At 36.0% G+C, this 26,820-nt stretch overlaps 1 protein-coding gene across 1 annotated transcript; it reads left to right on the forward strand.

Moving 5' to 3' along the window:
* Positions 1–22,475, forward strand: LOC132557796 (uncharacterized; the record flags this gene model as incomplete). Its single annotated transcript, XM_060222325.1, has 11 exons — positions 1–87; positions 1,380–1,482; positions 2,088–2,234; positions 2,851–2,958; positions 6,291–6,416; positions 7,668–7,762; positions 9,377–9,437; positions 12,820–12,844; positions 19,517–20,823; positions 21,265–21,339; positions 22,418–22,475. Coding segments are annotated over exons 1-11 (2,125 nt in total), but the record flags the coding sequence as incomplete, so codon positions are not given.
* Positions 22,476–26,820: the final 4,345 nt, after the last annotated feature.

Consider the following 26,820-nt stretch of genomic DNA (forward strand, 5'->3'; position numbering starts at 1 on the left):
ACCGGTTTAGCAGACGTTCGCAAGTGTGACAAGAGTTGTATGTTGTGGAAGACCTGCTATAGATGTTATGGCCAGCCACAGACTCAGGTAACACGGTACAACACCGATATAATTAGTGAATTCACGGATTTAGGTGCTGACATTTTGATATATCCATAATCTTATTTAGTTAGACGTTGTTTAGTCTGTCACTTATTTCAAAGTCGGTACAAAATATTACTGATAATAATTATGATATTTAAACTTACTTATACGTGGCGGTTATCCGACACAGATGCCAGAGATTCTCTCATAGCCAACGGCATTTGACTCTTCTTTTGTTATAGTTATGGCGGCCTATGGTTTACGTACTTACTTAGTCTTCCTTAGTCTTACTTAGTCTTACTTAGTCGTTACTGAACACAGCCATTTAGGCCTCTATGTTCATATCAAAATCATTCGTCTTAATTGTTAGTTTATATTGGTCGCTTCTGGTCGGTACGCCGTAGGATTTATTTATACTGATATTATGAACCCTGTCTCTCCAGTGTTTATCCAACCTGTTCTCAAAGGTGTTGAGTGTTGGTGCCTGTACAATATCCCCTGGTAGCGAGTTCCATTCATTTACAACCTTTTGAGAGAAGTTTCTGATGTCCAATCTTGATCTTGCTTTCTCCAAGCTGTATGTGTGTCCCCTTGTCCTTTTCTTATGATTTCTGATGATCAAATTTGCTGATGCCTGATTGTCATGAAATCCTCTCACAATCTTAAAAACCTCAATCATATCACCACGATCATGTCTATATTTCAAAGATGGAAGGTTAAATTTTTTCATTCTATCATTGTATAAAATATCTCTCATTCCTGACGAACTTTACTTTATAGTTTAAAATGAACTTTCTGATTCTTCCAGAAATTATCTAGACTGTGTTGAAAGTATTGGTGTTCTTTATACATACCACCTTGTCAGGTCAGCTGTTCCATTCCAAGTTTGGAAACTCTCTCAGTGAAACTGTATTTCCTGGCATTTAGTCTCGGGCTTGGCATATACTTATTCCTAGAGTTCCCTCTCTCTAGCAGTCTTATCACATTGCCATTCTTCATTTTGAAGAAGTCTCAGCTTAAGTGTCGTAACTTCCATTTTTGAAAACTTCAATCATTTCTCCCTGGTGATATTTTAATGTGATTAGTTTTAATTGCCTTAAACATTGCTCATATGTCAGATGGCTCAACCATGGGATAGGTTTTGCTGCTCTCCTCTGAACTCTTTCTATATGTTTTGATTTGTATGGGAGTCAACAATTCACTGTAATTATAAGAAGGAAGATTATGACATGTGACGTGGTACATATTATAACTTGATCATCACTGACTAATCACACTACTGTTATCATTGTCAGAACTACTGGTGAGGTAGGTGTGTTCTTTATCTATGACCATGATGTCTTGAAGCGAGAGGAAGATGACATGAAGGATGCTATCCTCTACTTTTATCCTCCATATGTAAGTGTAGTTTCTGTGGAATGTTATACATCTTAAAACTATGTTTGTATGTATGTACATAAAATCACAGTGGAACATGTTCACAACTAAAATTTATTTCTTTGACAACTTAACTGGAATGTAGTGTATAAATTGAGGATGTTGAAACTTTCATCTTTCATTTATTTGATATATTTATTTGACTAGACTAATGGAGACCAAACATATTTTTTTAGGTATTGCAATTTTCTGTGTCTCTTTAGCTTGATTGGTTAAGCAACGAGTACCTCATAGGCACTGGGTTTGAATCCAATCCAAGTAAATGCATTCCTATCTCTACTTAGTCAAATATCACCCTAATAATTTATCATTATCACTGCCACAAGGAACCATCCAGAACTATTCCCTGTCAATGTTTAAGCATTATCTTTGGTGGCAGAGTAGGCTCCCCTGTTTGCTGGTATACTGTTGTTTCCCTTGACAGTAAGATATCTATATATATTTGTATTACTTCAGGAAAAGGCCAAAATAAATCAAAATTGATACAATTTTACAGAAGAGATAATTATATCTGATATTTTCATAGAAGTGTTTTGAATGCGAATTCAGACTTGTGATTGTTATAGATTCCTATAGATGACCAGTGTTCTGTATGTGGTCAGCTGATGGGTGTGGCTGAATTCCTACGTTCAGCTATCAGTAGGTCTGCACCGTCAATTTTCAAACTACATCAGGAGAAATATTGTCTCAAGCGCGTGAGAAACTACACATTTGTAAGTAAAACAATCGTGTGAATATTGTTTTATTTAATGTCTGAAGTTGAGTCTCAAATCCTTGAAACCTGCCTGTTGTGGCCCTTTAACAGGACATATCACAGTGCATAATCTATCATTTAGAATTGCCAGATTAGAACAGTGTTGTGTCCCTCTAAATACATTTATTTTTCAGTGTATATTATACACTGAGGCTAAACACAAGTTCCCATCCTAGACCATTGTATAGGTTTTATGGTTAGATTACTTCCCTTTTTGGTTAAACATTTGAAAGACATTTGGATGCTGTTTTAGTTGTGATATCGTTTGGCACCAATATCATGTAAAGGTAAATCTGGCATCAAGTGCTGTGCATCAGATTTCTCTGTCTTCCATACGAAAAAAAGGATCCCAAAGTTACTTTATATAGAGTTATGGCCAATGTTTACTGAACTCTATGTTTGAATTACTGATAAGTAAATAGCAGCAAAGCCTATTTATTAATTATCAAATTTAAATGGAGTACTGTCAACATGGATAAGACATCCTTTTGCATATTATGAAATGACATATAAAAAAATGAAATCATAATATATTTCAGTAAGTTAAAGATATTGTATGATTTGCTGAACTTCAGGCTTTAGAAGGTCACCCCACAGACAGTAACGAATTGCTGAAAAGACAACTTGGTCATCTCTACGCAGGTTTTGTCTTTGTCTATGGGGACATCGACAACATCAGACAGGTAAATCACTACAACACATTACAGTCAAACTCATGTGAATGACAGGGAAAAGTAATTACACCCAAATAAAACTGATCTACACACAAGTACAAAGCAAAAATACATAGCTAGGTATACATTATCTACACACAAATAAAATGCAAAAATACATAGCTAGGTATACATTATCTACACACAAATAAAATGTAAAAATACATAGCTAGGTATACATTATCTACACACAAATAAAATGTAAAAATACATAGCTAGGTATACATTATCTACACACAAGTACAATGTAAAAATACATAGCTAGGTATACATTATCTACACACAAATAAAATGTAAAAATACATAGCTAGGTATACATTATCTACACACAAATAAAATGTAAAAATACATAGCTAGGTATACATTATCTACACAAGTACAATGTAAAAATACATAGCTAGGTATACATTATCTACACACAAATAACATTATCTACACACAAATAAAATGTAAAAATACATAGCTAGGTATACATTATCTACACACAAATAAAATGTAAAAATACATAGCTAGGTATACATTATCTACACACAAATAAAATGTAAAAATACATAGCTAGGTATACATTATCTACACACAAATAAAATGTAAAAATACATAGCTAGGTATACATTATCACACAAATGTAAAAATAATGTAGGTATACATTATCTACACAAGTAATGTAAAAATACATAGCTAGGTATACATTATCTACACACAAGTATACAATGTAAAAATACATAGCTAGGTATACATTATCTACACAAGTACAATGTAAAAATACATAGCTAGGTATACATTATCTACACTACACACAAGGTATACATTATCTACATAAAATGTAAAAATCTACACAAGTAAAATGTAAAAATACATAGCTAGCTAGGTATACATTATCTACACAAGTACAATGTAAAAATACATAGCTAGGTATACATTATCTACACAAATAAAATGTAAAAATGCATAGCTAGGTATGCATTATCTACACACAAGTACAATGTAAAAATACATAGCTAGGTATACATTATCTACACAAGTACAATGTAAAAATACATAGCTAGGTATACATTATCTACACACAAATAAAATGTAAAAATACATAGTTAGGTATACATTATCTACACACAAATACAATGTAAAAATACATAGCTAGGTATGCATTATCTACACACAAGTACAATGTAAAAATACATAGCTAGGTATACATTATCTACACAAATAAAATGTAAAAATACATAGCTAGGTATACATTATCTACACAAGTAAAATGTAAAAATACATAGCTAGGTATACATTATCTACACACAAATGTAAAATGTAGGTATACATTATCTACACACATACATAGCTAGGTATACATTATCTACACACAAATAAAATGTAAAAATACATAGCTAGGTATACATTATCTACACAAATAAAATGTAAAAATACATAGCTAGGTATACATTATCTACACAAGTACTATGTAAAAATACATAGGTAGGTATACATTATCTACACAAATAAAATGTAAAAATACATAGCTAGGTATACATTATCTACACACAAGTAAAATGTAAAAATACATAGCTAGGTATACATTATCTACACAAATAAAATGTAAAAATACATAGCTAGGTATACATTATCTACACAAGTAAAATGTAAAAATACATAGCTAGGTATACATTATCTACACACAAGTACAATGTAAAAATACATAGCTAGGTATACATTATCTACACACAAATAAAATGTAAAAATACATAGCTAGGTATACATTATCTACACAAGTACAATGTAAAAATACATAGTTAGGTATACATTACCTACACACAAATACAATGTAAAAATACATAGCTAGGTAGGTACAATGTAAAAATACATATAGGTATACATTATCTACACACAAGTAAAATGTTAAAATACATAGCTAGGTATACATTATCTACACAAGTACAATGTAAAAATACATAGCTAGGTATACATTATCTACACAAATAAAATGTAAAAATGCATAGCTAGGTATACATTATCTACACACAAATAAAATGTAAAAATACATAGCTAGGTATACATTATCTACACACAAATAAAATGTAAAAATACATAGCTAGGTACATTTTATCTACACAAATAAAATGTAAAAATACATAGCTAGGTATACATTATCTACACATATAAAATGTGAAAATACATAGCTAGGTATACATTATCTACACACAAATAAAATGTAAAATTACATAGGTAGGTATACATTATCTACACAAATAAAATGTAAAAATACATAGCTAGGTATACATTATCTACACACAAATAAAATGTAAAAATACATAGCTAGATATACATTAACTACACATATGAAATGTAAAAATACATAGGTAAGTATACATTATCTACACACAAGTAAAAGTTGTGAGGTGTATATATCTGTGTGCAGAATACCTGGACTTATTAATGTACTCTAAATATTTAAGATATGCATCAATAAGTTGTGGCATTTATCACAGCACACAATGAAAACTTTTCATTGTAAGTAACAGTTGACTGTAGTTTTTTGAGACCTCTGACATAAATGCATGTAGTTGTGTCCTGTTCTTTCTTCCCTTTCAAATAAAAGCAACAAAAAAATACCAACATGTAAATATTACCATTATCCAATCTCAACTTCAATAAAAAAAAAGAAATTAACTAAAGATTAACATGGAGACTCGTGAAAAAGTACAAGGAGAATAAGACCAGGTGTTCCAGAAGAGTAAGAGTTGTCTGCTTCATCTTCATCTCTGGTCTTGTAATTGTAAATCTTGGTCAATCCAAGTAAGTAATGTCACATTTTTACATGAGATCAGGGTGTACAAATAGGAAAATAAAACTGCTGTCATCGATAGATATCATTATGTAGATTATACACTTTATACAATGATAGATTTCTTTTTAAAACAATTTTGAACATATACATAAATAGATATTGGTGCGACGGGTGGAGGCATGTTTTAATAAGTAAATATATTCACACTATTCCCGAAGTACTACTTTGGCGTTGTGCATCCCATGATCTCGTTCTGTATTCAAAATACACATACTTGCCAAACTAAGCTAAAGATGTCTTGATTGGCTTTCGCAGTCATCAGTCAACCGAGAGAGACATGACACTGCAGACTATTTTCATTAAAGTATTATTTCATACTGAATTATGGAATTGAGAAAAATTGTGACCAACACCTTTTAAGCTGCAAAACAGTTGAGAGACACACACCCATTGGGCCTGTTGTATTTAGAGAGAACTTTTAATGGTGTCAGTGTTTGTACAACAGATGTAACACTCACTTTTACAGCAATTCCATAATCATTTGGGATTTCTGGCAGAGATGAAGGCTTTATGGGACATGTTGTTCCCCTCCAGCAGTTGTCTCAGTGTCAGCCACATAGAGAGAGTGTTCCAGGTGCTTCCTTCTGTCGAGGTAAATTTCATCTAAACTGATGGACACACCATCCATTTGTACATTGTATTGAACTAAATTTCAGCATAAAAATATTGTTTGTTTAATTGGTGAATTGTAAGTCAATAAGAATATTAATTGTTGGTTGCCAATATAAGATGGTAACAATTCTTGTTCAGGCTATTTCTTTATGGATCTTTTTAAAATTTCATATGTAGAGTCCCCTTGCTCCCTAGTTATGCATTGTTTCATTTTCAGACTGACCAGAAAAATAACCTGGCTGACAAGTGGCCATTTGAATTTAGTCAGTAGTACTTTGTTCCCACTATTTCTTGGAAAGTTTTGAACAGATCTGTCTCAAATTTCATATTTAGAGACCCCATGATCCCTAGTTGTTCATTATCCTACTTTCAGACTGATAAAAAAATGGCTGACAGATGGCTGTCTTAGATTTGACAGTAATATTTTTGTTATTGTGTTTTCTGAAGAAGTTTTGGGTCAATCTTTTTCAAATATCATATGTACTTGTCTTTTGGTATCTCATTTTGCTCTTTCAATTTTTAGTCTGCTTGAAAAAATAAAATGGCAGCCATCTTGAATTTTGACAATGAAAGTTTGTTATCACAATTCATTTTGAAGAACTGCATAAATATGTCTCAAATTCCATATGTAGGGACTCCTTAGTCATTAATTTTTATTCAATTTTCAGACTGATATGCAAAAACAACATGGTGATAGGTAGCCATCTTGGATTTTACCTACATCAGTTTGATATTTCCAGAACTTTGGTCCCATTTTGTGCAAATTTGATTTCAGAACTGTCAGAAAAAATACTGACAGGCAGCCATCTTTTCACAGTTGAAGATTATTATTGCTATTTGATTAAGAACAAATGAAGATCACATGACATCTGGGTACCAAGATTCCTCATGAGTCTCATGTTCAGAGATGATTTCAAATATTGGTACAGGTACTTAAAAACATCCCTCTTCAACAGAGAAAATAATTTTCAGGAAAAATTAAAAGCATGGAAATATTTTCATTTGAATAAGTTTTCCTGAGGAAGCTTTTCATTTATAAAAGACAAATACTGTTTGGAAAATATTGCATTTTCAAGAAATTTTTATTTCAGTAGTCTGTTAAGTTTTGTTTTATACACCCAATACATTATCATAAGTATGTAATAAGGACTTCAGATTCAAAAGTTTATTTCAGGTTTGTGAGATACATATGGTCATGGTACATATTATAATGATCGTTTTTATTGTTTAGGTATATAGTGACCTGTTTCTTCAGGCCTCTAACATTCTTCAGTCCAGCCAGCGAAGGCCTGGTGTCATACTTGGTGCTGTACTGTACAAACAAAGGTATGTCAAAGATCAACACATCTAAAAAATGGAAACTACATTTGGTGAAAAATCAAAGGTCAAGATTATGAGTCACCTTAGATGTCCTACTTGCTGAATTTAAAGGGTCAGGGGCCAACAAATGTATATAGATATAATTTCAAGAATGTCTGGAGTATATTGTTAGCAAAGAATCCCATGGACAGAGAACAGTCAGCAAAGCTCACAAGCAGCAATCAGGTCACAAGGCCAAATGTCATTCATTGAGGTTTCAAAAGGTTCAATGTCATTGTGGTTTCATGGGGTTAAATGTCACTTAGGTTTCATGAGGTCAGATATAATTCATTAAGGTTTCACAAGGTCAAATGTCACTGAGATTTCACAAGGTCAAATGTCAAATTTTAAATGTAATTTAAAATGTTGATAGAGATGATGATTGTTACAATATTTTGGGATCAACTTCAGTTAATGTCATCACAGCTAAATCTTAAATGGTATTGTCTCCTTCCTTATTTCTATAGAAATATAGAGAATGATTACTTAAATTGCATTATCCATTTGAATGAAACAGACTGACAACTTGGTTATATTGTAGGTACATTAGGAACAATCTAGACAGATAATCCAAGCAGAACCCATTTTTAAAAATCAAAATTTTTCAAATGCCTTGACATACATCATACACCCAAATTCATCATCAACTTGACCGGAAAGTGAGTGGAGCTTCTTTGCCATCAATGGTTGAAAGTTGTGATTTGAACATGTGAGAGAACAACATTTCACAGTTCTTAGTTTTTGTGGAATTTAGTTAATATTGCAATAATTACATCAATTTTAGACTCAAATTGTTTTAGAATGGGGATATTATATTTAAAACTCATTTGTTCTTACGCAAATACAAGACTAGACTTGGTCTTATACTTTAAGCAAAATTCATGATCTAATCTCTTGTATGTTGAAAACACAATATTGCTGGTTATAATCTGATATTTGTGGTTTTGTTGACAGAGTTTTATGTACACAATATTGCTGGTTATAATCTGATATTTGTGTTTTTGTTGACAGAGTTTTATGTACACAATATTGCTGGTTATAATCTGATATTTGTGGTTTTGTTGACAGAGTTTTATGTACACAATATTGCTGGTTATAATCTGATATTTGTGGTTTTGTTGACAGAGTTTTATGTACACAATATTGCTGGTTATAATCTGATATTTGTGGTTTTGTTGACAGAGTTTTATGTACACAATATTGCTGGTTATAATCTGATATTTGTGGTTTTGTTGACAGAGTTTTATGTACACAATATTGCTGGTTATAATCTGATATTTGTGTTTTTGTTGACAGAGTTTTATGTACACAATATTGCTGGTTATAATCTGATATTTGTGGTTTTGTTGGCAGAGTTTTATGTACACAATATTGCTGGTTATAATCTGATATTTGTGTTTTTGTTGACAGAGTTTTATGTACACAATATTGCTGGTTATAATCTGATATTTGTGTTTTTGTTGACAGAGTTTTATGTACACAATATTGCTGGTTATAATCTGATATTTGTGTTTTTGTTGACAGAGTTTTATGTACACAATATTGCTGGTTATAATCTGATATTTGTGTTTTTGTTGACAGAGTTTTATGTACACAGATGTCCCCAGAGCTGACAAGGAAGCTCATTCTTATCCGTCCAGAGGTATATATACATTACATAAAATACTTGAGTCAGCTCATTGAGATCCAAACATATTATTCTGTGATACCATTTACCTCACATAAAGTTCTAAGTAAGCTGGTGCAGTTCAATGGAAAATATGGCAGTATACGCTATAATATGATATATTTGTTGTGTTAACTAGAAATTGACTTCTTGGCTAAGAACAAATTTCAAATTCAAAAGCAGTGAATAAAATTTGAAATGAGAAAACAATTTCAGTGTCCACAAAATGTTTTTACCCAGATGTCTTCTGTTTAAAACACAAAAGACAGATTTCAGAAACATCTCATGTTATATTGCATGTGGTGTGATGTATATTTAAGAAGTAATTGTGATGTTTAAACAGCATGTTTTTTTTAATAAAGTATGTAGTTAGTTCCTTAGACAGTCAAAACTTTCTTTAAAGACCACTCACGGGAGAAAGTGACCTCTAGAGACATGTAAAATAACAATGAAATAAAAAATCACTATTTAGGATCCAACTTCAGTGACATTTACAGGCAGGCATTTGGTATACAGTAAATCTGGCTCGTGGCAAACACATTTAAATCAAATACATCCGATAAGTCAAATGTTTTGTTTGGACCCATTTTTTTCTGTTCTTTATCTTAGTAAATCAAGCACAGATAATTCGAACACTGTTGAATTGTGAGTATCAAGGATATTTTTGGTCCATTACTTCTAAATTCAAACAAGATTTACATTTTGTTGTTATATATTCACCTTGATGCAGGTAAAAATGAACCCGACTTTAGTCCAAATGACTGAGTGTGTTAAGTCAGCCGTATATGTGTTAATGAGCCCTTTTGTTATTTTTGATCGAACATTAATCCCTGTGTTTACACAAGTGCACAGGTGAAAGTTCGAATTTATACAGAATTAGGAAACCAAACTTAAAACAAAATACACTGTAGACTGTTAACCATAAATCTATTTTATTATGCGCATAACTGGCTGAAACCAATGGAAAGTGATAACCATCAGGCTGCAGCAGATTGATACTAGTGTGTCATTAGCACATTTGTTTCTGATTATAAATACTTCCACTGATATACATGTACATATACAAAGGATAAGTTTTATTTTATTCTATTTTATGATTATGCTTTTAAGGAGCTCTACATGTGAATTTAAAGTTATGCTTCAGTGACGTCGCAGAATTCACCTGTTTATTTTTTCAGTGCCCATATATCGATGTAGAATGTTCATCAGTATGTATTTATGGAGTATACAGGTGTGTGCTGCACTTCAATGACCAGTGTTTCACATTACATTTTTAGCCCACCATCATCTTGAGAGGTATTGGATGGATCTTTCCCAAATTGGAATTCCCCTTGGTCCTTAGTTGTACCAGTTTGATTTTTGGACTGATCAAAAAATAAGAATGGCTGACAGACGGCCATCTTCGATTTTGACTTTGCACAGTTGTTATCGCTATTTCTTGAGAACTACTCTTTAGATCTTTCTCAAATTTCATATGAAGGTTGCTTTTTGTCCCTTGTTGTGCCCATCTCTTTTTAGGACTAATCAGAAAAACAAAATGGCTGATAGGTAGCCATCTTGGATTTTTGCTGTGAAAGATTGTTATCACTATTTCTAGAGAATTAATGCATAGACCTTTCTGAAATTGCAAGTTTAGTGATCCCTGATTGCTCCCATTTGATTTTGGACAGGCAGTCATCTTGGATTTTGATACAGAAAATTTGTCATTGCTATTTCTTGAGAAATATGGCATAGATTTTTCTCAAATTTCATATGTATGTTTCCATTGATCCTGATGTGCCTGTTTGAGTTTGGGACTGGTCAGGAAAACAAAATGGCTGACAGGCAGCCAGCTTTGTTTTCTCCAAGTAAAGATTGTTATCCCTATTTCTTAAGAAGCACTGAATTGATCTCTCTCAACTTTCATATGTATGTTCCCTTTGATTGCTACTTGTACTCGTTTGAGTTTTGGACTGATCAAAAAAACAAAATTGCTTCCAGGCGACCATATTGGATCTGGCAGGTAAAGATTATCATCGCTATTTCTGCAAAGGAATATTCAAATTTCTTATTAAGATTAAGAGAAGAGAAAAGAAGGGAAAATGTCCAACTTTCAAAGAGCAATAAAGATCAAACAATGTTGGATGCCAAGATCCCTCTGCAATCTCTTGTTAGGTCACCTGAGACAAAGTCTCATGGTGACCTATTCTAATAACCTTCATCCGGCATTGTGCAGAGTGCATCTGTAAATAATTTAACACTTTCGACTTCTTCTCAAAAACCCTTGATCCAATTTCAATGAAATTTTGCAGAAAGCTTCCCTGGTCTAAGATGAACCAAAATTGTGAATTATACAGAGCCAACCCCACAGGGACCTGAGGGTTGAGGCCAAAAGAGGTTAAATTGACTCAGATTTCAAAGATCTTCTTTTTAAGTTCCAGATATGGCAGAATCATATACTCTTCATGAGTGGAAGCATCTTAAGGTGCTTTACCAAAATTGTGAATTTCATGGCCCCAGGGTCTCACATGTGCCCTTGGGGATTGGGTAAAGTTTTATTATATTTTATATAGGAAAACTAGATTTTGAGCATCATTTGTTTAATTTCCATTGGAAATATTTCAAATTTAATTAGAATTATGAGTGAAGGGTGACATCTTGATGGTATGCCCATTTTGATCCTGACTGACCTCCAGGGGCTAATGGGTGGGGTCAAAATGGGTCAAATTGACTTAAATTTCAAAAATCTTCTCAACACCCAGGTATGGTATAATCAAATGCTCTTCATGAATGGAAGCATCTTAAGGTGCTTTAATTATCAAAATGAGTCTCACATTTCTTCCTGGGAGGAATATTTTTTTTAAACTTTACTGTAATTTTCATAGAAAAATAGTATTTTTGAGCAAAACATTGGTCATTTCCCACTGGAAATAACACTATAAGAATAATCAGTATAAGATGACAGTTTTGATGGAATGCATGTATTGACACTGTCTATATTCAGTGTCACAATTTCTGTTTCATGACACTTGATAACTATCCTCTTTGTATTCTATATTGCGTAGTGACTGATAAGGCCGCTAGGCATCTTGTTTAATCTTTCTTGAGGACTGTGTATGGTTTCATTAGTGATATGATTGATGATGTTAATTATACACTCCAGATTAGTTTTATGAGATGTTTTGTTAAAGGTATTAATATTGTTATCTATCAAGATTTTATTGTAGTCTTTACTTGGTCATTTTACCACAAAAACAATTTTTACAGTAAAATTCACCATAGAGGTACAATTTAGGAGGATTAATAAATACATAGATCTGGATGTATATTCCTGTCATAGTTTTGTATCCTTTTGTAACAGTTTAACATTTTATTACAGCTACCCTGTGCTGAAATAAAAACAGGTGAGTGTATCATGGATAAAATATCATCATATTTTCAGATTTTAGAAAAGTTCTGATTTCTAAGTTAAAATCACTAGATCTGGAAATTATTTTAGCATTGTCTAATTAATTAATTAATTGAGGTCAGTAATAATTAATTATTTAATGCCCAAATTTTGTGGTTATCCCGAAAAACATACATTTTAATTACCACTTGATTTCATGCTACATATGAAAGTGATTTCATGCTACATATGAAAATGATTTCATGCTAGAGGCGAAAGTGATTTCATGCTTCAGGTGAAAGTGATTACATGCTTCAGGTGAAAGTGATTTCATGCTATAGGTGAAAGTGATTTCATACCTCAGGTGAAAGTGATTTCATACTATAGGTAAAAGTGATTTCATACCTCAGGTGAAAGTGATTTCATGCTTCAGGTGAAAGTGATTTCATGCTATAGGTGAAAGTGATTTCATACCTCAGGTGAAAGTGATTTCATGCTTCAGGTGAAAGTGATTTCATGCTAGAGGTGAAAGTGATTTAATGCTTCAGGTGAAAGTGATTTCATGCTTCAGGTGAAAGTGATTTCATGCTTCAGGTGAATGTGATTTCATACCTCAGGTGAAAGTGATTTCATGCTAGAGGTGAAAGTGATTTCATGCTTCAGGTGAAAGTGATTTCATACCTCAGGTGAAAGTGATTTCATGCTTCAGGTGAAAGTGATTTCATGCTTCAGGTGAAAGTGATTTCATGCTATAGGTGAAAGTGATTTCATACCTCAGGTGAAAGTGATTTCATACCTCAGGTGAAAGTGATTTCATGCTTCAGGTGAAAGTGATTTCATGCTAGAGGTGAAAGTGATTTAATGCTTCAGGTGAAAGTGATTTCATGCTTCAGGTGAAAGTGATTTCATGCTTCAGGTGAAAGTGATTTCATGCTATAGGTGAATGTGATTTCATACCTCAGGTGAAAGTGATTTCATGCTAGAGGTGAAAGTGATTTCATGCTTCAGGTGAAAGTGATTTCATACCTTAGGTGAAAGTGATTTCATGCTTCAGGTGAAAGTGATTTCATGCTATAGGTGAAAGTGATTTCATACCTCAGGTGAAAGTGATTTCATACCTCAGGTGAAAGTGATTTCATGCTTCAGGTGAAAGTGATTTCATGCTTCAGGTGAAAGTGATTTCATGCTGTAGGTGAATGTGATTTCATGCTTCAGGTGAAAGTGATTTCATGCTTCAGGTGAAAGTGATTTCATGCTTCAGGTGAAAGTGATTTCATGCTTCAGGTGAAAGTGATTTCATGCTATAGGTGAATGTGATTTCATGCTTCAGGTGAAAGTGATTTTATGCTTCAGGTGAAAGTGATTTCATGCTATAGGTGAAAGTGATTTCATGCTTCAGGTGAAAGTGATTTCATGCTTCAGGTGAAAGTGATTTCATACTATAGGTGAAAGTGATTTCATACCTCAGGTGAAAGTGATTTAATGCTTCAGGTGGAAGTGATTTCATGCTATAGGTGAAAGTGATTTAATGCTTCAGGTGAAAGTGATTTCATGCTTCAGGTGAAAGTGATTTCATGCTTCAGGTGAATGTGATTTCATACCTCAGGTGAAAGTGATTTCATGCTTCAGGTGAAAGTGATTTCATACTATAGGTGAAAGTGATTTCATACCTCAGGTGAAAGTGATTTCATACCTCAGGTGAAAGTGATTTCATGCTTCAGTTGAAATTGATTTCATGCCTCAGGTGAAAGTGATTTCATGCTTCAGGTGAATGTGATTTCATACCTCAGGTGAATGTGATTTCATACCTCAGGTGAAAGTGATTTCATGCTAGAGGTGAAAGTGATTTCATGCTTCAGGTGAAAGTGATTTCATGCTTCAGGTGAATGTGATTTCATACCTCAGGTGAAAGTGATTTCATGCTTCAGGTGAAAGTGGTTTCATACTATATATGAAGTTTGAGGTGTGTGCTTTGGTCCCTGCACAGATGAAAGCTTGAAATTTGTGTTTCAGTTGAGCGGCTCAATTACTGTTAGAGGTGAAAGTTGAAGACGTGAGGTTATCTTTGTTCTTAGTTAAGATCTTAGATGTGTGGTTTGATCCTTGCTTCAGTGTAAGATCTGAGATGTGTGGTTTGATCCTTGCTTCAGTGTAAGATCTGAGATGTGTGGTTTGATCTCTGCCCCAGTGTAAGATCTGAGATGTGTGATTTGATCCCTGCTCTAGTGTAAGATCTGAGATGTGTGGTTTGATCCCTGCTCTAGTGTAAGATCTGAGATGTGTGGTTTGATCTCTGCTCCAATGTAAGATCTGAGATGTGTGATTTGATCTCTGCCCCATTGTAAGATCTGAGATGCGTGGTTTGATCCTTGCTTCAGTGTAAGATCTGAGATGTGTGATTTGATCCCTGCTCTAGTGTAAGATCTGAGATGTGTGGTTTGATCCCTGCTCTAGTGTAAGATCTGAGATGTGTGGTTTGATTCCTGCTCTAGTGTAAGATCTGAGATGTGTGGTTTGATCTCTGCTCCAGTGTAAGATCTGAGATGTGTGGTTTGATCCTTGCTTCAGTGTAAGATCTGAGATGTGTGGTTTGATCCCTGCTCTAGTGTAAGATCTGAGATGTGTGGTTTGATCTCTGCTCTAGTGTAAGATCTGAGATGTGTGATTTGATCCCTGCTCCAGTGTAAGATCTGAGATTTGTGGTTTGATCCTTTCTTCAGTGTAAGATCTGAGATGTGTGGTTTGATCCCTGCTCCAGTGTAAGATCTGAGATGTGTGGTTTGATCCCTGCTCCAGTGTAAGATCTGAGATGTGTGGTTTGATCCCTGCTCCAGTGTAAGATCTGAGATGTGTGGTTTGATTCCTGCTCCAGTGTAAGATCTGAGATGTGTGGTTTGATTCCTGCTCCAGTGTAAGATCTGAGATGTGAGGTTTGATCCCTGCTCCAGTGTAAGATCTGAGATGTGTGGTTTGATCCTTGCTTCAGTGTAAGATCTGAGATGTTTGGTTTGATCCCTGCTCCAGTGTAAGATCTGAGATGTGTAGTTTGATTCCTGCTCTTGTTGAAGGTCTGATTTGCTGTTCAAACTTTCGTACAGATGAAAGTTTCAGATGTGTTGTTCCATTTGTGCTACAAATGAAAATCTAAAACATGTGGTTTGATCCCTGCTTCAGGTGAAAGTGTGAGATGTGTGTTTTAAGCCTTGTTTCTTGTGAAGATTTGATGGGTTTAAAGATAATCATGTAGGCTGTTGGTATTGTTATTAGTATTGTTTTACCAATATACAATAGATTTGGTATATTTTTAGCCCACCATCTAATAGATGTTGGGTTATTCAAATCGCCCTGCGTCCGTGGTCCGTCCGTCCGTCCGTAAACAATTCTTGTTACCGCTATTTCTGGAAAAGTAATGGATGGATCTTCCTCAAATTTCATATGCAGGTTCCCTTTGGTCCCTAGTTGTGCATTGTACCTTTTTTGAACTGATTCGCATTCAAGATGGCCGACAGGTGGCCATCTTGGATTTTGGAAGTAAAAGTTTGTTACCGCTATTTCTGGAAAAGTATTGGATGGATCTTTCTCAAATTTCATATGCAGTTTCCCCTTGGTCATGAGTTGTGCATTGTACCTTTTTTGGCCTGATTCGAATTCAAGATAGCCGACAGGTGGCCATCTTGGATTTTGGAAGTAAAAGTTTGTTACTGCTATTTCTTGGAAAGTGCTGGATGGATCTTCCTTAAATTTCATATGCAGTTTCCCCTTGGTCCCTAGTTGTGCATTATACCTTTTTTGGACTAATTCGAATTCAAGATGGCCGACAGGCAGCCATCTTGGATTTTTGAAGTAAAAGTTTGTTACTGCTATTTCTTGGAAAGTACTGGATGGATCTTCCTCAAATTTCATATGCAGTTTCCCCTTTGTCCCTAGTTGTGCATTGTACCTTTTTTGGACTAATTCGAATTTTGGATTTAAAAGTTTGTTACTGCTATTTCTTGGAAAGTACTGGATGGATCTTTCTCAAATTTCATATGCAGTTTCCCCTTAGTCCCTAGTTGTGCATTGTACCTGTTTTGGACTGATTCGAATTCAAGAAGGCCCACAGGTGGCCATCTTGGATTTTGGAAGTAAAAGTTTGTTACTGCTATTTCTTGGAAAGTACTGGATGGATCTTTCTGATATTTCATAGATATTGGTTTCCCTTGGTCACTAGTTGTGCATTGTACCTTTTTTGGACTGATTTGAAATCAAGGTGGCCCACAGGCCGCCATCTTGGATGTCGACAGTAATACAGCACAAGCATATTGTCCATTATCCACCTGTAACTGACTGCTATCTAATAATACTTTGGGGTCTTTTTCAAATGATATTTGCTAATAGGTGCTTAATAAAAATATCTTGTGCCATCATTGAGTGCATTCAATGAAGACCAGTTAATGAACATTTACAACACCTGTAACAAACAAAAAAAAAAATAAACAAATCTTCAATAACTGAAAACAGATTCTCAAATGGTGGGCGCCAAGATCCCTCTGGGATCTCTTGTTATACTTAAACATGTACTGTTATACTGTGAAGGGTAAAGCGTTTCACTGTGAGTTTTTTTTCTGGACCCTTTGGGTCAGATGACCTATAGCCATCATGCTTCGTCCGTCGTTGTCTGCCCTGCACCGTGCGTCGTCCGTAAACTTTTCATTCAAAAAACTTCTTCTCAAATACTAGAAGGCTTAGGGGGCTAATACTTGGCCCATAGCATGCTGGCATGGAGCCCTACAAAGCTTGTTCCAATGAATGACCTTGACCCACTTTCAAGGTCACAGGGGTCAAATATGTTAAAATATACAAACAACTTCTTCTCAATAAGCAAAAGTCCATGAGTGCTGATATTGGGCCTGTTGCATGCTGGGATGAAGGGCTACCAAGTCTGTTCAAATGAATGACCTTCACCCATTTTCAAAGTCACAGGGGTCAAATATGTTAAAATATACAAACGACTTCTTCTCAATAAGCAAAAGTCCAAGAGTGCTGATATTGGGCCTGTAGGATGCTTGGAGGAAAGGCTACCAAGTTTGTTCAAATGAATGACCTTGATCCACTTTCAAGGTCACAGGGATCAAATATGTTGAAATTTTTAAACAACTTCTTCTCAACAATTAAAAGGCTCAGAATGCTGATATTGGGTCTGTAGGATGCTGGGATGAAGGGCTACCAAGTTTGTTCAAATGAATGACCTTGACCCATTTTCAAAGTCACAGGGGTCAAATATGTTAAAATATACAAACGACTTCTTCTCAATAAGCAAAAGTCCAAGAGTGCTGATATTGGGCCTGTAGGATGCTTGGAGGAAAGGCTACCAAGTTTGTTCAAATGAATGACCTTGATCCACTTTCAAGGTCACAGGGATCAAATATGTTGAAATTTTTAAACAACTTCTTCTCAACAACAAAAAGGCTCAGAATGCTGATATTGGGTCTGTAGGATGCTGGGATGAAGGGCTACAAAGTTTGTTCAAATGAATGACCTTGACCCACTTTCAAGGTCATAGGGGTCAAATATATTAAAATATACAAACAACTTCCTCTCAATAAGCAAAAGTCCAAGAGTGCTGATAATGGACCTGTAGGATGCTGGGATGACATGCTACTAAATTTGTTCAAATGAATGACCTTGACCCATTTTCAAAGTCACAGGGGTCAAATATGTTAGAATATACAAACGACTTCTTCTCAATAAGCAAAAGTCCAAGAGTGCTGATAATGGACCTGTAGGATGCTGGGATGACATGCTACTAAATTTGTTCAAATGAATGACCTTGACCCATTTTCAAAGTCACAGGGGTCAAATATGTTAAAATATACAAACGGCTTCTTCTCAATAAGCAAAAGTCCAAGAGTGCTGATAATGGACCTGTAGGATGCTGGGATGACATGCTACTAAATTTGTTCAAATGAATGACCTTGACCCACTTTCAAGGTCACAGGTGTTAAATATGTTTAAAATCTTCTTCTCAGTAACCAAAAGGCTCAGAGTGCTGATATTGGGCCTGTAGGATGCTGGGAGGAAGGGCTACCAAGTTTATTCAAATGAATAAAGCCCACTGTTTTAACGGCAGACTCACTGTTGTTAGAGTTTGGCTTGCTTTTTGTCAGATGACCTTTAAGGCCCATGGGCCTCTTGTTTCTTCATTCTTCTTCGGTCGTTTTTGCCCCATAGGACAAAAGTTAGAATATGTTTCACTTTACTGCATTACAACAAGACACATTTCTTTGGGATGGTGCAGTTGTAATGCATTCACATTTCACCTAGATGTGCTGGATGCGATTCCTGGGAAAAGAGGTGAAAAAGAATGGGGTCACATGCCTGACCACGCGGGTTTTCCCCCGGGTAATCAGATTTCCTACCACAATAAGACCCCTCGCATGCTTCCATCTGGGGCAACAAGAGTGATTTGGAAAAACTTGTTTCCTAATTGTTGTCAATGAATAAAGTTTATCATAATTATATATATGGTAATTTATACGAATATGGTAATAATCACATAAGAGTTTTTAGCTTGTGATAAACAGAGACAAAATAATTGTGACAGTTAGAAATGATTTAATGAGAAAAAGACATTAAATTTCCTTGTTGAAGGTGAAGATATTTCTGAGTTCCTCTAAACTCTCCACCTGTTGATTGTATGTTCCTACAGACTTTCCACTCCCTGGAGGTGTTAGACTAACCACGGTTTACCTAACAGATGTAGAGTATTCCGCTATTAGACCACAGCACAGTCTGAATTCACAGGGACATTACCGACACAGTGAAAACTCAAAGTTTGTCTGGAGTAAAACTGCACCAGGTGGCAGCACTGTCAGAAAATCTGAGTCTCCTAGACGTTTTACAAAAGATGAGTCAAATACAAGAAGGCCCAGCTCAAGAAATGATAGGACCTACAGCGGAAGAAATTCCAATATGGAAATTATTCCGGAAATTCCTTCTGTTGTGCTGTCTGACACTACTTACATGGAATGTAAAGATAGGTTGGAAATAGCGGGGAAATCCAGTGAGGCAAAAACATTAGAAGAATGGAAAGAAACTGAGCGAGCAGAACAAAGGAAAGATTTTATCAGGGAAAAAAGTTATTCAGAATCAACTCGACGGAGAATTATAGTTACAGTTTCTGGAGAAGATGATGAAACTATTAGTGATTTAGAGGATAATGAGACAAAAAACTCTCAGGCTGAAGGAAAGACTTCTGATAATAGTATTTCTAGAACATTGACTGCTGACATCATTGTTCACCATTGTCAGGATGAAATTGTCGAGAAAATTGTTGGAAACAACAGCGAAAAACTGCCAAAAATTGTCACAGATCACGATAGTTCATTAGTTGGTGATGTGGAAAATGACCAACACCTCACGAACAATTTATCAGCAAAACAAAACAGTGACGGACCAGGAAATGATGAAAATGAGATTATGAAACAGACTGATGTGTCACTTATGCCACATTCAAAGGGACACAACTCTCCCAGAAATGTGAGGCAGCCGTCCACAGAGTTTGTGTCCGAGTCTGAAGAAACGGGCACAGAAAGTGTCTTTGGAACTTCCGTTTTCAGCGGAGATGAATCTTTTATGAGCTATTTGTCTTCTCCAGAAAATGAGGAAAATAAAGAGACAATGGTTTTCAGGGGAGGTATGTATGAGACGACAGGTGGAGAGGAATCTAGTGTCGAGGGAGGTGTAGTGGAAAACAGGGACATGCAAAGTGTTCCTGGTCATGTGACTTTAGACACACCAGATACTTCCATTGAAACTTTGCATAATTCTGGATCATTTGAAAGTCAGATCACACAATCAGCTGTGGAAAGTAATGATGGTTTATCTTCTGATTGGTTACCAGAGGAACATGGTCTGCATGAATTGACACTTTATATCCAAAGTCACTCTGATGTTTGTCTCATGTTACTGATGGAGGAGGAATCGGCGTCCAATGAAAATGTTTTGAGTGCTCTGGTAAGTCAGTGTCAAGTTCATGCATTTCAGTTTTATGATTATGTTGACTTTCTGTTAAATATATGCTGTACAAATGAAAAAGTTTTTGTGTTATCTTTTCTAAAGAAAACAGCCATTTGATTTTTTTCTAGATTAAAGATTTGCTCTTTTGATTTGGAAAATACTGACATCTATACTAATACTTTATTGTAACGTGACATCAAAGAAAATATCATCGATGCAAAATTTCTGTTTGAAACAATTTATTATGAGCGAAGTTGATTCTGTGGATTTCATTCTGTTCCTTTTCTAAATACATGTGCAGTATGATTCATATTTGGTTATAGAATGGTATCGTCCTCATATATATATATATATGTTGATCTTTTTCTATATATAATTTGTTATTTAATGGTGTACAGTTTCCATGTGGATCTTTTCTTTATATATATCTTGTTTCAGTATAAAAGTTCCCTTACCGGTATGGCTGAATTGGATTACTATGTAAAGGAGTGTATAGCTCAATCCACTAACGAGGTTTGTGTTTTTGGAATAAACAGTACTTGTAATATTCCCAGAGGACAAACACTTAGTCAAGAGCTGAGTTTAGAACAGGACCCCAGGGACATGCAAAAATATCCTCTCTGACTTACATTAGGTTGCTGGGCTTATTACATGACCTCAACAGTGACCTTCAAACACATCCTCTCTGACTTACATTAGGGTGCTGGACTTATTACATATCCTCTACAGTGACCTTCAAACACATCCTCTCTGACTTACATTAGGGTGCTGGACTTATTACATATCCTCTACAGTGACCTTCAAACACATCCTCTCTGACTTACATTAGAAAGCTGGGCTTATTACAAGACCTCTACAGTGACCTTCAAAAACATCCTCTCTGACTTACATTAGAAAGCTGGGCTTATTACATGACCTCTACAGTGACCTTCAAACACATCCTCTCTGACTTACATCAGGGTGCTGGGCTTATTACAAGACCTCTACAATGACCTTGAAACACACCTCTCTGACATAAATGTGGGGAGGCTGGCTTACTTACAGGACAATATTATTGACATGTGTCATTGGAGTACCTTGTATAAATACAAGATACAATAATTAGTTAAACTTGAAGGTGATGGAATTATGATTGAAAGTGTGTGAAATTGTTAAATGCCATAGTAGGGACTTGAAATGGGAACAAAGGTATATACTACAAAAATGTTTCAGTGTTAGTATAAATAGTATGAAATTTTACAAAACGTTAGAAACTTATAATTCTAGGAAACAAATACTGAATTTAAAATGTAAATACACTACATAAGGGAACTGTGAAAAGGGATGTTTCAAGAATTTTAACAAAAATTCTTTAAATGTTTAAAAGTTTGATAAAATAAATATATTATTTCCTTGAAATGACATGAAGGTATGTGAAATCTTAAAAAGTCCAAAACAATTTAGAATTCCTGGCAATATCAGCATTGTTATATTGCAGTTGTGTAGACTTACCAGTAATACTGTATGTTATAATCTCTATCTGTATGTTAATTTTAAGATTTGTGCTATTTGATTTGAAAAAAATACCAACTACAAACCGTTTATTTTTCAGGGTTTTATGGACAACTATAATTATCTGAGATACGATTCCTTTTTCCAGACAGTGAAAGGTTTGTCATCGTACACAAATTAGAAATCTTTCAATATTATATATGGATTAATGGAAAAAACATGACGAAGTATAATTTTTGACAGTAGCACTCACTGGTCAAGTTACCTTCAATTTTAACAAAAGAGGTTCTTCTTAGTGTTGTAATGCCCAGATCAAAATTCTCCCTCTGTCAAACTGACAATGCTGAATTACACTGTCACACAGATTACATGCTGGAAGACAACACTCACACTACACTGAATTACACTGTCCTGACCAACTAAACACACCTAGACAACACTCACACTACACTGAATTACACTGTCCTGATCAACTAAACACACCTAGATAACACTCACACTACAATGAATTACACTGTCCTGGCCAACTAAACACACATAGACAACACTCACACTACACTGAATTACACTGTCCTGGCCAACTAAACACACCTAGACAACACTCACACTACACTGAATTACACTGTCCTGTCCTGACCAACTAAGCACACCTAGACAACACTCACACTACACTGAATTACACTGTCCTGATCAACTAAACACACCTAGACAACACTCACACTACACTGAATTACACTGTCCTGATCAACTAAACACACCTAGACAACACTCACACTACACTGAATTACACTGTCCTTGCCAACTTAACACACCTACACAACACCTACACAACACTCACACTACACTGAATTACACTGTCCTGACCAACTAAACACACCTACACAACACTCACACTACACTGAATTACACTGTCCTGACCAACTAAACACACCTAGACAACACTCACACTACACTGAATTACACTGTCCTGACCAACTGAACACACCTAGACAACACTCACACTACACTGAATTACACTGTCCTGATCAACTAAACACACCTAGATAACACTCACACTACAATGAATTACACTGTCCTGATCAACTAAACACACCTAGACAACACTCACACTACACTGAATTACACTGTCCTGACCAACTAAACACACCTAGACAACACTCACACTACACTGAATTACACTGTCCTGGCCAACTAAACACACCTACACAACACTCACTATACACTGAATTACACTCTCCTCACCAACTGAACACACCTAGACAACACTCACACTACACTGAATTACACTGTCCTGGCCAACTAAACACACCTAGACAACACTCACATTACACTGAATTACACTGTCCTGACCAACAAACACACCTAGACAACACTCACACTACACTGAATTACACTGTCCTGACCAACTGAACACACCTAGACAACACTCACACTACACTGAATTACACTGTCCTGACAAACTAAACACACCTAGACAACACTCACACTACACTGAATTACACTGTCCTGATCAACTAAACACACCTAGACAACACTCACACTACACTGAATTACACTGTCCTCACCAACTGAACACACCTAGACAACACTCACACTACACTGAATTACACTGTCCTGATCAACTAAACACACCTAGACAACACTCACACTACACTGAATTACACTGTCCTGGCCAACACACTACACAACACTCACACTAACACACCTACCAACAACACACCAAGACAACACTCAATACACTGAATTACACTGTCCTGACCAACTGAACACACCTAGACAACACTCACACTACACTGAATTACACTGTCCTGACCAACTAAACACACCTAGACAACACTCACACTACACTGAATTACACTGTCCTGGCCAACTAAACACACCTAGACAACACTCACACTACACTGAATTACACTGTCCTGGCCAACTAAACACATCTACACAACACTCACACTACACTGAATTACACTCTCCTCACCAACTGAACACACCTAGACAACACTCACACTACACTGAATTACACTGTCCTGGGAAACTAAACACACCTAGATAACACTCACAATACACTGAATTACACTGTCCTGACCAACTGAACACACCTAGACAACACTCACACTACACTGAATTACACTGTCACAGTTATTTCATGCTGAAAGACAACACTCAAACTACACTGAATTACACTGTCCTGGCCAACTAAACACACCTACACAACACTCACACTACACTGAATTACACTCTCCTCACCAACTGAACACACCTAGACAACACTCACACTACACTGAATTACACTGTCCTCACCAACTGAACACACCTAGACAACACTCACACTACACTGAATTACACTGTCCTGGCCAAATAAACACCCCTACACAACGCTCACACTACACTGAATTACACTGTCCTGACCAACTGAACACACCTAGACAACACACACTACACTGAACTACACTCTCCTCGCCAACTGAACACACCTAGACAACACTCACACTACACTGACTTACACTGTCCTCACCAACTGAACACACCTAGACAACACTCACACTACACTGAATTACACTGTCCTGGCCAACTAAACACACCTAGACAACACTCACACTACACTGAATTACACTGTCCTGACCAACTAAACACACCTAGACAACACTCACACTACACTGAATTACACTGTCCTGGCCAACTAAACACACCTAGACAACACTCACACTACACTGAATTACACTGTCATGGCCAACTAAACACACCGAGACAACACTCACACTACACTGAATTACACTGTCCTGGGAAACTAAACACACCTAGACAACACTCACACTACACTGAATTACACTGTCCTGGCCAACTAAACACACCTAGACAACACTCACACTACACTGAATTACACTGTCAAACTAAACACTGGAAGACAACACTCACACTACACTGAATTACACTGTCCTGACAAACTAAACACACCTAGACAACACTCACACTACACTGAATTACACTGTCCTGGCCAACTAAACACACCTCGATAACACTCACACTACACTGAATTACACTGTCCTGACCAACTCAACACACCCAGACAACACTCACACTACACTGAATTACACTGTCATGGCCAACTCAACACACCGAGACAACACTCACACTACACTGACTTACACTGTCCTGGCCAACTAAACACACCTACACAACACTCACACTACACTGAATTACACTGTCCTGACCAACTCAACACACCCAGACAACACTCACACTACACTGAATTACACTGTCATGGCCAACTAAACACACCTAGACAACACTCACACTACACTGAATTACACTGTCCTGGCCAACTAAACACACCTAGACAACACTCACACTACACTGAATTACACTGTCCTGGCCAACTAAACACACCTAGACAACACTTACACTACACTGAATTACACTGTCACAGTGATTACATGCTGGAAGACAACACTCACACTACACTGAATTACACTGTCCTGACCCACTAAACACACCTAGACAACACTCACACTACACTGAATTACACTGTCCTGGCCAACTAAACACACCTAGACAACACTTACACTACACTGAATTACACTGTCCTGATCAACTAAAAACACCTAGACAACACTCACACTACACTGAATTACACTGTCACAGTTATTTCATGCTGAAAGACAACACTCACACTACACTGAATTACACTGTCCTGACCAACTAAACACACCTAGACAACACTCACACTACACTGAATTACACTGTCCTGGCCAACTAAACACACCTAGACAACACTCACACTACACTGAATTACACTGTCCTCACCACCTGAACACACCTAGACAACACTCACACTACACTGAATTACACTGTCCTGGGAAACTAAACACACCTAGATAACACTCACAATACACTGAATTACACTGTCCTGACAAACTAAACACACCTAGACAACACTCACACTACACTGAATTACACTGTCCTGGCCAACTAAACACACCTAGATAACACTCACACTACACTGAATTACACTGTCCTGACCAACTAAACACACCTAGACAACACTTACACTCCACTGAATTACACTGTCACAGTAATTACATGCTGGAAGATAACACTCACACTACACTGAATTACACTATCCTGGCAAAGTAAACACACCTAGACAACACTCACACTACACTGAATTACACTTTCCTGACCAACTGAACACACCTAGACAACACTCACACTACACTGAATTACACTGTCCTGACCAACTGAACACACCTAGACAACACTCACACTACACTGAATTACACTGTCACAGTTATTACATGCTGGAACACAACACTTACACTACACTGAATTACACTGTCACAGTGATTACATGCTGGAACACAATGCTCACACTCCACTGAATTACACTTTCCTGACCCACTAAACACACCTAGACAACACTCACACTACACTGAATTACACTGTCCTGGCCAACTAAACACACCTAGACAACACTCACACTACACTGAATTACACTGTCCTGACCAA

The sequence above is a fragment of the Ylistrum balloti genome, unplaced genomic scaffold (genome assembly GCF_031769215.1).
Source record: "Ylistrum balloti isolate Yb309-2 unplaced genomic scaffold, AGI_CSIRO_Ybal_v1 Utg370726, whole genome shotgun sequence".
Lineage (NCBI taxonomy): Eukaryota > Metazoa > Mollusca > Bivalvia > Pectinida > Pectinidae > Ylistrum > Ylistrum balloti.